This window comes from Salarias fasciatus, chromosome 13, assembly GCF_902148845.1.
Source record: "Salarias fasciatus chromosome 13, fSalaFa1.1, whole genome shotgun sequence".
Lineage (NCBI taxonomy): Eukaryota > Metazoa > Chordata > Actinopteri > Blenniiformes > Blenniidae > Salarias > Salarias fasciatus.
The window spans coordinates 28,921,126-28,935,597 of record NC_043757.1 but is presented as its reverse complement, the minus strand read 5'-3'; the positions used below and the strand labels follow the sequence as shown (position 1 = coordinate 28,935,597).

At 54.1% G+C, this 14,472-nt stretch overlaps 1 protein-coding gene across 14 annotated transcripts in view; it reads right to left on the bottom strand.

The window, feature by feature from the left end:
• The window catches only part of col13a1 (collagen, type XIII, alpha 1), a 114,983-nt gene extending 106,180 nt beyond the window's left edge, over positions 1-8,803 (bottom strand). For all 14 annotated transcript variants that reach the window (XM_030107503.1, XM_030107514.1, XM_030107504.1 and 11 more), the window contains exons 1-2: positions 8,238-8,803; positions 2,442-2,511 (exon numbers count right to left, since the gene is read on the bottom strand). In XM_030107503.1, the coding sequence (XP_029963363.1) occupies positions 2,442-2,511; positions 8,238-8,495 (328 nt within the window). In that variant the 5' untranslated portion in view covers positions 8,496-8,803. The remainder of the gene's footprint in view (positions 1-2,441; positions 2,512-8,237) is intronic.
• Between the last annotated feature and the right edge of the window lie 5,669 nt (positions 8,804-14,472).

Sequence of the window (14,472 nt, the reverse complement as noted above, 5' to 3'; positions counted from 1 at the left end):
CGGTGGCGCTTATCCAAACCTGAAGCGGTGGACATCGGCAAAGTCGTGCGTCCATTTTTAAGCACAGAGGCGTAGATGGCATATTTACTCCACGTGATGAGCGGAGGTGTGTGGAGCAAGTTGCAACCCGACCGGCGGCCACGGAGAGCTTGCCAGTCAGTCCACGTTGACAGCAGAACCACAGTGAACACATAGATGGCTATAAACGCAAGCTGTTTGTCTTTAGTTGCCCATTTTTTCTGAGATAAGACGACTGTGTCTCAGCAACAAGTGTACTGGTGTCAGACGGCTTTGGCCGGTCTTCAGGATGTAGAAATATAGGCGAGCTCACAGGACCGGCCAGAGGCCACCGCCTGGCGCCATCTTGGAAGAGGCGGGGAGCTGCTCACCAAGTGATGGATGGAGTGATGGAGTGATGGATGGAGTGATGGAGTGATGGAGTGATGGATGGAGTGATGGAGTGATGGAGTGACGGATGGAGTGATGGATGGAGTGATGGAGTGATGGATGGAGTGATGGATGGATGGAGTGATGGAGTGATGGAGTGATGGATGGAGTGATGGATGGAGTGATGGAGTGATGGAGTGACGGATGGAGTGATGGATGGATGGAGTGATGGAGTGATGGATGGAGTGATGGAGTGATGGAGTGACGGATGGAGTGATGGATGGAGTGATGGAGTGATGGATGGAGTGATGGATGGATGGAGTGATGGAGTGATGGAGTGATGGATGGAGTGACGGATGGAGTGATGGAGTGATGGATGGAGTGATGGAGTGATGGAGTGATGGAGTGATGGAGTGATGGAGTGATGGAGTGCAGACTGTGATGAACTGAACAGATTAAAGACTTTATCCAAGCTCACACATCTTCTTCTTTACATGAAGCAGCTTCAGCTCTTTCACAACCCGAACCCACCCTGACCCTGAGTCTGACCCTGACCCTGAGTCTGACCCTGACCCTGACCCTGAGTCTGACCCTGACCCTGAGTCTGACCCTGACCCTGACCCTGAGTCTGACCCTGACCCTGAGTCTGACCCTGACCCTGACCCTGAGTCTGACCCTGACCCTGAGTCTGACCCTGACCCTGACCCTGAGTCTGACCCTGACCCTGAGCCTGACCCTGACCCTGAGTCTGAGTCTGAGTCTGACCCTGACCCTGACCCTGACCCCAGAGGTCACACATTCAAACGAACACACATCATGATGTTCCAGGAGAAACCGGAGCTGTTTCTCCCCCCTGCAGCAGCAGCAGGGAGGAACAGCAGAGTGAAGCAGCCAGAGGTCATGACCCCGCTAGGGCCGGTCCAATACCACCGTATGGTGTTTGGTACTGATACCACAGCCTTGAGGATCAGCCGGTACAACACTGACACCAGCCTGGTCCTGAGTCCAGCACCTTATTCACCCTGGTCAGGCTCGGTGCAGGAACTACGCTTCAGCTCCAGGGAGCTCAGAGTGAGCTGCTGGACGGCCGGTCACCAGGTGACAGGGACACCAGCCAGTCCGAAACACCCTTCAACAAGCTGCACTGCTTATTCACACTCATTCCACACAGACACTGCAGAGCCAGGTCCCAGGTCCCTGCTGCAGAGCCAGGTCCCAGGTCCCTGCTGCAGAGCCAGGTCCCAGGTCCCTGCTGCAGAGCCAGGTCCCTGCTGCAGAGCCAGGTCCCTGCTGCAGAGCCAGGTCCCAGGTCCCTGCTGCAGAGCCAGGTCCCAGGTCCCTGCTGCAGAGCCAGGTCCCTGCTGCAGAGCCAGGTCCCAGGTCCCTGCTGCAGAGCCAGGTCCCGGGTCCCTGCTGCAGAGCCAGGTCCCTGCTGCACACCGGTTGGAAGCTTTGTCCAGCGGGTCATGGATCAGCGTTTGGACCGCTGTCCGTATGAAAGAGGACAGGTCATGTGACTCGACACAAGAAGCCCAGCAGGAAGTGTCGCTCTCTCAGTGTGCTTCATGTGACGGGGGACGTCAGGAACGGTCTCCTGGGTTCTGACCCTCATCGGACCGGATGTTGACCCACATCAGACCAGCACAGAGACCCGGCCAGACTCTCCAGACCCTCATCCTGTCCACACTCAAACTAATGTCTCCTTTCCCATCAGACCTGCTGTCCCCGCCCCCACCACCCCGTCTGCACCTCCACCCCCAACCCCAACTCCCCCCAGACCCCCAGACCCCCAGAGCCCCAGAGCCCCCCAGACGTGCACCATCTGGCTCCCAGTAAAGACTTCCTGACCTGCTGGACCAGGCCCTGCTGGGACCAGCAGACACTGACAGCCGTTAAACACCCACATCCTCCCGACAACACCCGTTAGCACCCGGGTGTGGTGACCCCCCCCCCTGCAGTCACCAGGCCGAGCTCCGGTTCGAACCCCCAGCAGCTCACATCAGAACCAAGCTGCAGACAGAGCGCGGGACGGACAGCCCGTCGGGACAGCCTACCTGGGGGACAGAGACAGCCGGGGGGGACGTCCCTCGCCGCTCGCGTCTTCACCAGTCTGGACGCCAGTTTCTGAAAGAGACAGAGACGTCAGTCACTCCAACACGTTGGACTCAAATCCACTTTCACCACGGTGAACATAAACATCAGGAAGGCTGCATGGTGCAGTGGGTAGCACTGTCACTGCACAGCAGGGGGGACAGGGCTCAAGTCCAGGCCAGGTCTTTCTGTACAGAGCTGGTTGACTGTGTGTAGTAGACCTGTCCTCACCTGTCCAGACCAAAGCTGTCCTCCTCTGTCCTCACCTGTCCAGACCAAAGCTGTCCTCCTCTGTCCTCACCTGTCCAGACCAAAGCTGTCCTCCTCTGTCCTCACCTGTCCAGACCAAAGCTGTCCTCCTCTGTCCTCACCTGTCCAGACCAAAGCTGTGCTCCTCTGTCCTCACCTGTCCAGACCAAAGCTGTCCTCCTCTGTCCTCACCTGTCCAGACCAAAGCTGTCCTCCTCTGTCCTCACCTGTCCAGACCAAAGCTGTGCTCCTCTGTCCTCACCTGTCCAGACCAAAGCTGTGCTCTCATAGCTGTGTCTTGTTCAGGACTGAGCTCTTGTGTGGGACAGCGTCCACAGACAGTTTTTATCCGTCTCCTGAAGGGGACGCTGACCTCATCGGATCCGCAGAGCGCTGTGTCTCCTGAAGACAGCGTCTCCACGGCGTGGAGCTCGGTCCTGCTGCCGCCGGCGGGCCGAGGAATGCCAGCCACGCCGGCCTCAAAGCCTGCGACAGGTGCTGCAGGCTGCTGCGGCATTCTGGGTAAAGAGTGCTTCCTCACGGGGACAGAGGACGACCTTGGATCCAAAAGCAGCTATCAGGAGTCGGAGGACAACTCTGTCTCTCTGAAGGACCAGACACCAGGATTCAGGGCCGTGAGGTGTGTGTGTGTGTGTGTGTGTGTGTGTGTGTGTGTGTGTGTGTGTGTGTGTGTGTGTGTGTGTGTGTGTGTGTGCAGCTCTCAGTTTTATTGGGGGGCTCGGGGCTGAGAGAACATTCCAGCATTAAATAGCGGTCCGGAGGAGCCGCTGCTCATTATTCATCAAGCCTTCCAGGAAGCTGCTGGTGGATTCTGGGAGGCCGCTCTGGCGGCTGGAGAAGTCTTCAGCAGGATTCTTCTGGAAAGCCCAGCAGAGCCGGCGGAGCCCGGCTCCAGCCCGCCTCCTGAAGACCACCGGCTGGAGCCCTGACCCGCCTCACACCCGGGTCCAGGCAGCCAGCGGGTCCAGCCTCGGCCTGACAGCGCCGGGGCCGGCCGCGTGACGTGCACGGGGAGCCGCTGGCGTGCACGGCGTGCACGGCGCGCCCGTGAGGCCGTGGGGGGTCTGAACACTGAGCAGTAACCTGATGCTGAAATATCTGCTCTCTTTATTTTTAGACCATGACAAAAGCTCTGTGATGAGGAGCTGGCAGCGACACACACACACACACACACACACACACACACACACACACACACACACACACACACACACACACACTTCCTGTTCCAGTCAGTCTGAGTGAGGAAAGCTTTTCTCGGACCGGGTCCAGGTCCAGTCCAGCACAGCGACACATCGGTAAAACACAGGTTATCTTCACACACACCTCCACCAGCCACTGGACACACACACACACACGGGTCTGCAGAGTGTGTTCTCACTCTGGGTGTTCACAGCTGAAGCTGGTCGTTCACTCGTTCACCTGCAGTCCGGTGTGTCGGCGTCTCGCCTGGAGGTGAATCCTGCCTCGCTTCCTGGAAGCAGCTGATCGATGAGTCACACACCGTTTTAACACACACACACAGGTCACCCATCACACACACACACACAGGTCACCCATCACACACACACACACAGGTCACCCATCACACACACACACAGGTCACCCATCACACACACACAGGTCGCCCATCACACACACACAGGTCGCCCATCACACACACACACACACACACACACAGGTCGCCCATCACACACACACACAGGTCGCCCATCACACACACACACACACACACACACACACACACACACACAGGTCGCCCATCACACACACACACACACACACACACACACACACACACACAGGTCGCCCATCACACACAGAAGAAGTTTTTATTACTGCCTGAATGTGTGAATGAATTCTGTCCTGGACGGAGAGCGCAGCTTTTCATCCATTCATTCACTCAGCCTGAGCTCACTGCCTCTGCCATGACCGCCGTCCCAGCGCCTGCTCAGCGTCATCTGTCATCCAGCGTGTGTGTGTGTGTGTGTGTGTGTGAGTGTGAATGTGTGTACTCGTATTTCTATCCTTGTGGGGACCAAATGTCCCCACAAGGATAGGAAAACCTGCACGATGTGCCTTGTGGGACCTTCTTCTGGTCCTAATGAGGGAAACAGTGTTTTCTTCACCATGTTGTTGTTACTGAAAACAGTCAAAGGTCAAAACATTTCTTTAGGGTTCGGCTGTGTGGTGGTCTGGGTTAGGGTCAGGGGCTCATTATGTCAATGAGTGTCCTCACAAGGATATAAATACAAACCTGTGTGTGTGTGTGTGTGTGTGTGTGTGTGTGTGTGTATGTGTGTGTGTGTGTGTGTGTGTGTGTGTGTGTGTGTGTGTGTGGGCTTCACTAACCATGCTGTGACACAGAGCAGGGCAGCTCAGGAATTGGACATTTGAGTGTTGTTTGCATGAGGCTGTCTGATCAGCACATGGCTCATTTAGAGCGCTGTGTGTGTGTGTGTGTGTGTGTGTGTGTGTGTGTGTGTGTGTGTGTGTGTGTGTGTGTGTGTATGTGTGTGAGAGACAGCCCTGTGGGGAGCAGACCGAGGAAGCCATATTTCTCATGTTTCTACACTCCGTCGCAGCGTGGCCTTGAGTTCCCAGCATGCTTTGCAGCAGGCCCCCGGCAGGTCTGCAGAGAGCACTTAGTGGCTGATTGTGAAAGTCGGGGTGAGTTCGGGGCGAGATAGCGACCCGGAGCAGTGGAGGTCGGGGGTCGGGCCGTTCGGGGAGGTGAGGGTCGGGACAGGCTTTTATTCTGAAGGACTGGAACAGACCCACAGGACGAGTCCTGAACCCCACCACCTGTCCCTGTGTCCAGCTCAGAGGACACACACACACACACACACACACACCAGCCATTCCACCACCATGTCGCTGTGCGTGGAAGAACTGCCGCCCTGTCTCACTGTCCTGTCCCCTGTGTGTCTCACTGTCCTGTCTCACTGTCCTGTCCCCTGTGTGTCTCACTGTCCTGCCTCACTGTCCTGTCCCCTGGGTCTGTAGAGTGAAGCTACGTGCTAACGCTAACACCTGCATGCTACGGTGACTCTTCTCGCCTGTGAGGAGGAGGATTTCGCTCAGAGTCCAGAAGCAGAGACGTTTCCTTCATTTCAAAGTTCCAGATAAACAAACCAACGCTCTCTCTGGTTGACTGAACTCAGACTGCAGTGAAACGAATCAGATATGTGAGCGTTCCTCCGTCCGGCCCTGTCCACAGTCCCTCACACCGGAGACCTGTCCTGATCCCAGAGAGGACGGCTGGACTGGGAGGAGCGGAGACACGGCGCAAACTCAAACCGTATCAACCAAACCCATGAAGCGTCCTGTCTCAGCTGCTCCGGCTGTCTTTACTCCTGTCCACCGTCCCCCTGTCTCACTGCAGGGTTCAGGACTGTCTGACACACAACACACACAAACAGAACGTAGAAGAACCCGGTCAGAGCCCCGTCACCGCAGGAGAACCAGGTCTGGACAGGGTGAGGGTCAGACGCTGGAGGCGTCCAGATGTCTCTCTGTCTCCGCCTCTCTCAGACCCCAACCTGGGCCCCACTCTGAGTCCTGACTCAGAGTAATCTATTACTAGAACCCATCTTATCAATGAGCAAATCATCGACAGCTGTTGAAAACCTCTCCATCAGAGCACATCGCCCCGAACCAGTGAGCCAGGCAGCAGGACCGGCTGCTTCCTGAGGAACTGGTCTGCTGGTGCTACCAAAAACAGGAGTGCTGATCTCCTGTTTCACTGGCACGACAAATTCACTGACTGACACACACACACACACACACAGTCTTGTATTTCTATCCTTGTGGGGACCGTCCATTGACTCCCATTCATGTCTAGCCCCTAACCCTGACCCTTACCCTAACCCTAACCCACACCACAACAAAGCCTAACCCTAAAGAAATGTTTTTGCACTTTTACTTTTTTCAGTAACAACAACATGGTCAAGAAAACACTGTTTCTCCTACTTAGGACCGGAAAAAGGTCCCCACAAGGCACGTCGTTCCACGTTTTGCTATCCTTGTGGGGACATTTGGCCCCCAACAAGGATAGAAATACAAGAACACACACACACACACACACACACACACACACACACACACACACACACGCTTTCAGTTCCTCTGTGTTTTGTAGGAAATGACCTCAGAATAACAGCAACAGGGTCATAAGATCAGGACTACTGTGTATCATCAGGACTACATTATCAGGATTACATTATCAGGATTACATTATCAGGATTACATTATCAGGATTACGTTATCAAGCTCATAACACGACAAGTAGACCCTCCAGAAAAACGCGATTACATGAATTCACCTTTGTCTTTTGCCGCTGATGATGCGGGGGACACATATTTTCCAAGAGGGCGCATAACCCCCGCAATAATCTCACTTTAACCGCGAAAATAATGAGAAATGGTCTCGCTTGATGTCGCAATTTCCACGTATGCGACGCCCGGTCATCAGTTCGTGCTTTCTCCACAAACTGGCTCATGGGAAAAGGAACATGAAGACACAAAATCCGTCACATTTGCCACCGAATATTTCAGCCAAACAGCGGGCGAGCCAGGACCCGGTGTACTGCAGGAAAGAGGGGCGATGAGGAACCAGCTGAATTTAAGATAAATAATGAACTAATAAAACAATGAATGTGACAGAGGTGTGTGTGTGTGTGTGTGTGTGTGTGTGTGTGTGTGTGTGAGTAACCTACTTGTCTGGCATCTTTTCTCATATTTCACAACTATTCTCATACTCCACAACTGTCTGCAATTTTACTGCATCAAAAGGCATAAAACCTGCATATTTATTTGCATAATGAAGCATTTTAGCTCGCATCACCTGGGATTGAAGTACGAATAATCAAGAACTTTTGCCCGCGTTTTTCTGGAAGGTCTTAACAGCATATGAGGGGAAAATGTGTGTGTTCGTGTGCCTGGGTTCCCAGGTGCCCGGGTTTCTGGGCTCGTCCCTGGACCCCGGGTCCCCGGCTACTCGGGTTCCCGGGTCCCTGGACCCCGAGTCCCCGGCTGCCCGGGTTCCCGGGTCCCTGGACCCCAGGTCCGGGTTTTTCCCACATTCCACCTTTCTGCTGATTTACCACAAAACAGAAAGTCTTCACTGAAGCAGCAAGACATAAAGTCACGATTTCTTTCTTCTTTTAAATTGGTTCAGTTTAGTTGTTTGTAAAAGCTTGAATCTAGTTTCTTTCTAATGTAATCACAAACATTATTACTTACTCTTTCCTTTTTTATTTTACACTTTATGAGCCTAAAAAGTTTTCACACCTCAGTTTAACGCTTTAATTAATGAAGACTTCATTTTGAGAAACGAAGGGCTTCATTATAACAGAGTGAGTGAGTGTAGTTAAAGGACTGAAGGAGTGATTATCGCAGCATGTACAGTCTGCTGGGACAGACAGAACCCGAAGAACCCGGCGGAGGGCTGATGCCTCGGAGGCTGATAGTGGGAGTGAAGAGGCTCACCTCCTCCAGGATCCGCTCCAGCCGGCCCAGGACAGCGGCCTCCACCTGCTCCACCGACCCCATCCAGGCCGAGAGCTGCCGCTGCTCCAGGCTGGACACCCGGGTCTGCAGCTCCGAGGTCCGGACCAACACCAGCACGCACGCGCCGAGACTCAGCGCGCAGAGAGCCGCGCACAGTGCCGGGCCGCGCGCTTCCCTGCAGCCGCTCCACGGCTGCGCCCCGGTCCTGCTCTCAGCCCGCTGCTGCTTCTGCTCCATCACGGCCCGACCCCGGTCTGAATCCGCAGGGAAATCCCTCTGAGCACGAGCCGCACAGCCGCGGCAGGTCCACGGTCCGGTCCCTCAGACCCAGGAGAACCTCTCTATCCACGGTCCGGTCCCTCAGACCCAGGAGAACCTCTCTATCCACGGTCCGGTTCCTCAGACCCAGGAGAATCTCTCTATCCACGGTCCGGTTCCTCAGAGTTCCAGAGCGCCTCGATGATGAACACCTAGTTCCAGGTCGGGAGGGGGGTCATGGTGGCGCCTGTCATCAGTCCCAGGTTCAGAGAGGGTCCGTACTCCGCTCCCGGTGAGCCATCCGCTGCGTCTGTGCGCAATGCGCCGGAGCCGCGGGTCAGACCGCTGTGAAACCCGACCTCTCTCTCTCTCTCTCTCTCTCTCTCTCTCTCTCTCTCTCTCTCCTCCTCCCAGAGGCTTTAGGGTAAATGCGGGGCGGGATTCTGCCCCCTTTGATCCCACCACTTGCTGAGGGTATTTTTAGGGTGGTAAAGCCGAGGCTGCAGCCAGCAGGCGGTGGACTGACGGCCTGCTGACAGTCCCGCTCAGCCGGGCTCCTCTGAGGCCGGACCAGACCCCCTCTGAGACCGGACCGGACCAGACCTCCAGGCTGCGGGTCCCTGTCCAGTGTGGACTGTCCTGACCGGTGTCCGCTGGACAGTCCTGCTGCAGCACAGGAATGGAACACAGGGCAGGGACAGGTACATACGCAGGCACAGTGGCCGTCCCCAGGTGAAGACAATCAGCCATCAGATGGACGCAGGGACACCGGGACTGCCCGCTGCCTGCCTGAACAGAATCCTGACATGGACGAGATGGACACTGCATCCCTGGTTGCTCATTTCAGGACCCTGATGTAGTGAAAGAGCTTCAAACACCTCGAGCTGTTGTCTTCAGTGCTGCCAGGTCAAACCGAAGACATGTCTCCATGAGTCTTCAGTCTTAGTATAATTGTCCATTGCTAACTACAGCTGGATCAACTTTCTGCTTCAGGGTTTATTCATCCCACAAGACAGAGACAGGCAGAGGAGGACAGGGACAGACAGCTGGTGGACAGAGACAGACACAGGAGGACAGGGACAGACAGCTGGTGGACAGAGACAGACCCAGAAGGGACATTGGGCGCCTGAAACATGACTTGTGGCGTCTTCCTTCAGTTCAGACTGCAGCAGTCTGTTAACAGCTCCCACCTGGACTGGGAAGACCGTGGACCACATGAGACAGTCCTCTGGGTATAAGACCAATGGGACAGATGTCCCTGGTCATCCCCAGTGGAAGAGAGCAGACGGTTCAGCTGGAGGCTCCTGTTGGACTACTGGACGGTTTTGTCCTCGAACAGGAAGTCTCCCGTCCCGCTCTTCACCCTGTCCTCCATCTGTCCTGTGGTCTCAGTTCATCTGAGCCTTGAGGAGCAGTGAGGAAGAGGCGGACCCTGATCTGAACCCAGAACATTTCCCTGCTCAGCACACTCCGCCAAGCGGAGCAGCCTGAACGTCTTCGTGACTCCAGCCGGCTCTGGGCGGAGCGCCTGCAGATCCAGCAGCTCAGCAGGATCCAGGTGGCATCAGGGAACTGAGACCAAGACCAGAAACCAACCCAGTTCTGACTGGAATCACGGTCCAGTCGGTCACGTCCCAGTCAGACGGACGGAGGCTGTCCTCCACCTGGTGGAGAGGACAGCCGTCATCAGTTCACCTCCAGGTAAACCAGAGGCTGTTCTCTGCACCGCTGTGGAGACCTTTGACCTCATGTTAGTCGTCATGTACAACCTTCAACGCCACAGCTTTGGGTGTGTCCAAGTCCGCTTGAGCTAATTATAGCACAGCTCATCTGAACACCATGCATGCTTCTGACACACACACACACACACACACACACACACACACACACACACACACACACACACCGGGTTGCATTCTTCAGTGTATGTCATTGAACATTTCACCATCTCAGAACCGAAGACTCAGAAAGTCCTTGAAGAACAGAAACAATTCAGCCTTCAGTTCTAGATGACAGTATAGTGGAACCATGTAGCAGGAGCGTCTCCAGGGCCTGTCTTCCACGGGACAGCCGAGCAGGAGCGTCTCCAGGGCCTGTCTTCCACGGGACAGCCGAGCAGGAGCGTCTCCAGGGCCTGTCTTCCACGGGCAGCTGAGCAGGAGCGTCTCCAGGGCCTGTCTTCCACGGGGCAGCTGAGCAGGAGCGTCTCCAGGGCCTGTCTTCCACGGGGCAGCCGAGCAGTCCCGCTCCAGGGTGCAGTGTGCTTCTCAGACACGCCTCCAGCCGCCCGCACTGATCCCGGAAGACCCTCAGAGACCCTGGTCTGGAGCTGGACTCCACGGCCCAGAACAGCAGGATCCTAGAAAAGACTAAAAAGACTGAAAATGATGTGACCAAAGGGGCATGTCAGTCCAAGGTGTGTCCACTGAGCATCACAGGTGTCTACAGTCTAATGAGTCAGTGGCTCATGAAGTGGACCACACTCAACATGGACCAGAGGAATCAAAGGACAGAGTGTCCCGGGAGATTACAAAGAAATTATAGACCCGCATGTTGAAGGTGACGGCTGTAAGACCGTCTCCAGCAGTCTGAGTTCCTGTGACTACAGCTGCTCATATTATTCAGAAATTCAAGATTCATGGGACTGTAACCAACCTTCCTGGACGCGGCCGCAGGAGGACAACTGAGGACAAATCAGATGGATAATACGAATGCTAGCAAAAGAGCCAGAAAAACTTCTAAAGAGATTAAAGGTGAACTTTAAGCTGAAGAACGTCAGTGTCAGATCGACCGTCCGTCTCTGTTTGGACCAAAGTGGACTTCATGGGAGACGATCAAGGAGGACACCATTGTTAAAGACAAATTCTAAAAAAGCCAGACTGGAATTTGCCAAACTACATGTTGACAAGCCACAAAGCTTCTGGGAGAATGTCCTCTGGACAGATGAGATGAAAATGGACATTTCTGTCAAGGCACATCAGCTCTGTGTCCACAGAAGGAGAAATGCAGCATATGAAGAACAGAAGACTGTCCCTGCTGTGAGACATGGAGGACGCTCTGTAGACTGTCCCTGCTGTGAGACATGGAGGACGCTCTGTAGACTGTCCCTGCAGTGAGACATGGAGGAGGCTCTGTGGACTGTCCCTGCTGTGAGACATGGAGGACGCTCTGTAGACTGTCCCTGCTGTGAGACATGGAGGACGCTCTGTAGACTGTCCCTGCTGTGAGACATGGAGGACGCTCTGTAGACTGTCCCTGCTGTGAGACATGGAGGACGCTCTGTAGACTGTCCCTGCAGTGAGACATGGAGGAGGCTCTGTGGACTGTCCCTGCTGTGAGACATGGAGGACGCTCTGTAGACTGTCCCTGCTGTGAGACATGGAGGACGCTCTGTAGACTGTCCCTGCTGTGAGACATGGAGGACGCTCTGTAGACTGTCCCTGCTGTGAGACATGGAGGACGCTCTGTAGACTGTCCCTGCAGTGAGACATGGAGGACGCTCTGTAGACTGTCCCTGCTGTGAGACATGGAGGACGCTCTGTAGACTGTCCCTGCAGTGAGACATGGAGGACGCTCTGTAGACTGTCCCTGCTGTGAGACATGGAGGACGCTCTGTAGACTGTCCCTGCAGTGAGACATGGAGGACGCTCTGTAGACTATCCCTGCTGTGAGACATGGAGGACGCTCTGTAGACTGTCCCTGCTGTGAGACATGGAGGAGGCTCTGTAGACTGTCCCTGCTGTGAGACATGGAGGACGCTCTGTAGACTGTCCCTGCTGTGAGACATGGAGGACGCTCTGTAGACTGTCCCTGCTGTGAGACATGGAGGAGGCTCTGCTCGGTTCTGGGTCTGGCACAGGCGGTCTGGAATCTGAGCAGGGTCAAATGAAATCTCAAGACTATCAAGGGGTTCTAGAGAAATGTGCTGCCAGGGTCAGGAAGCTTGGTCTCAGTCCAGGTCCTGGTCTTCAACAGGACCACGTCCCAGAACACACATCTGAACCCAGGACGGCTCAGAGGACACACTGGACTGTCCTCAGTGGCCTTCTGTGACCCCTGACCTCAACCCTATCCAGCATCTCTGGAAGGAGCTGAAACCTGCCGCCTGGCAAAGGACCTGGAGCAGTTTGCTCATGAGCACTGGGGCAGAACACCTGCTGGAAGCTGCAGGAGCTCAGTGACAGTTACAGGAATCATTTGACTGCAGTGGTTGCCTCAAAAGGTTGTGCAACCAAATATTAAGTTAAGGGCACCATCATTTTTGTACAGGCCTGTTTCATTAGTTTATTTTTTTAAATAATTCTGTTGAAGAATGGCTGAAAAGCAATACCTGACTTTCATTGGTTAAATTTAATAGAACTTATTTATTTATTACTACTTTTATCAGTTTCAAGTTGTTTCTCTGACCACTGTGGATTTTTCTTCCATTAAACGGAGGGTACTAACAGACTCCAGGTCTGTATATACTCATGCATCTTTTCATGGGTTCATTCATATACCATGGGTATTAATAAAGTTTGAAGATAAGAGCTGCTCCTGAATTTAAAAATGTAAAGAGGTGGGAGGTTGAGCTGTCTGTGCTCGGTCATCAGGAACCCGACTGAAGGTCAAGGACACAGTTGCTTCTTGTTGATATTCATTCAGCAGCAGTTCTCCTGAGCACCTTTATTTTAGGAACAACACAGTGATAGGAGCTCACACAGACACACCTACATGTGTTATTATGCTGCTGGAAATATCTGGGCCCATTAAAACCTGCAGAGCTGAAGGCAGCCATTGTGTTTAATGTATATGAATGTAATGGGACACTTCCCCTTCCTTTGTTTGAGCTGGCAGGACAGAAGGTCACAGGAAGCTCCGTCTGCCATCTCTGCTCATGACAGAATCAGTAGCGGTGAGGGCTGGACTGAGACAGAAAATAGATCCTGGCTGTTTTGGCCTGGAGCCTCTTTAAATGTTTCCTCAGTACAAGAAGTATCAGGGGTACGGGGCGGGGCAACACGTATTCATGTCTGTTCAACCCTCCAGGACCAGGACTATTCAACCCTCCAGGACCAGGACTATTTAACCCTCCAGGACCAGGACTATTTAACCCTCCAGGACCAGGACTCTTCAGCCTGTCAGGACCAGGACTGTTTAACGCTCAGGACCAGGACTATTCACACTATGTCCAACTGGAGAAAAAGTACAGTGAGTGTCCACAGCTCCACCAGGAAACAGGACTCGTGTCACCAGGCCGCCATACCAGCTGTTTTCAGACAAAGAAACTGACATTTTCATCTTTGTCTCTCTGAACACTTGTGTTCATCACATTGAGGCTGTGTGAATGTTTACAAAGCATCACAGGCACAGAGCCACAATGCTTCCTCATGTGCTTGGTCTTCTGCATCATGTAGCATCACAGCATCACAGCGTCACAGCATCATGTAGCATCACAGCGTCACAGCATCACAGCATCATGTAGCATCACAGCGTCACAGCATCACAGCGTCACAGCGTCACAGCGTCACAGCATCACAGCATCACAGCTTCACAGCGTCACAGCATCACAGCATCACATCGTCACAGCGCCACAGCATCACAGCGCCACATCATCACAGCATCACAGCGTCACAGCATCACAGCATCACAGCATGACATCATCACAGCGTCACAGCATCACAGCATCACAGCGTCACAGCGTCACAGCATCACAGCATCACATCATCACAGCGCCACAGCATCACAGCGCCACAGCATCACAGCATCACAGCATCACAGCGCCACAGCATCACAGCATCACAGCGCCACAGCATCACAGCATCACAGCGCCACAGCATCACAGCGCCACAGCATCACAGCATCACAGCATCACAGCATCACAGCATCACAGTGCCACAGCATCACAGCGCCACAGTATCACAGCGCCACATCATCACAGCATCACAGCATCATGTAGCATCACAGCGCCACAGCA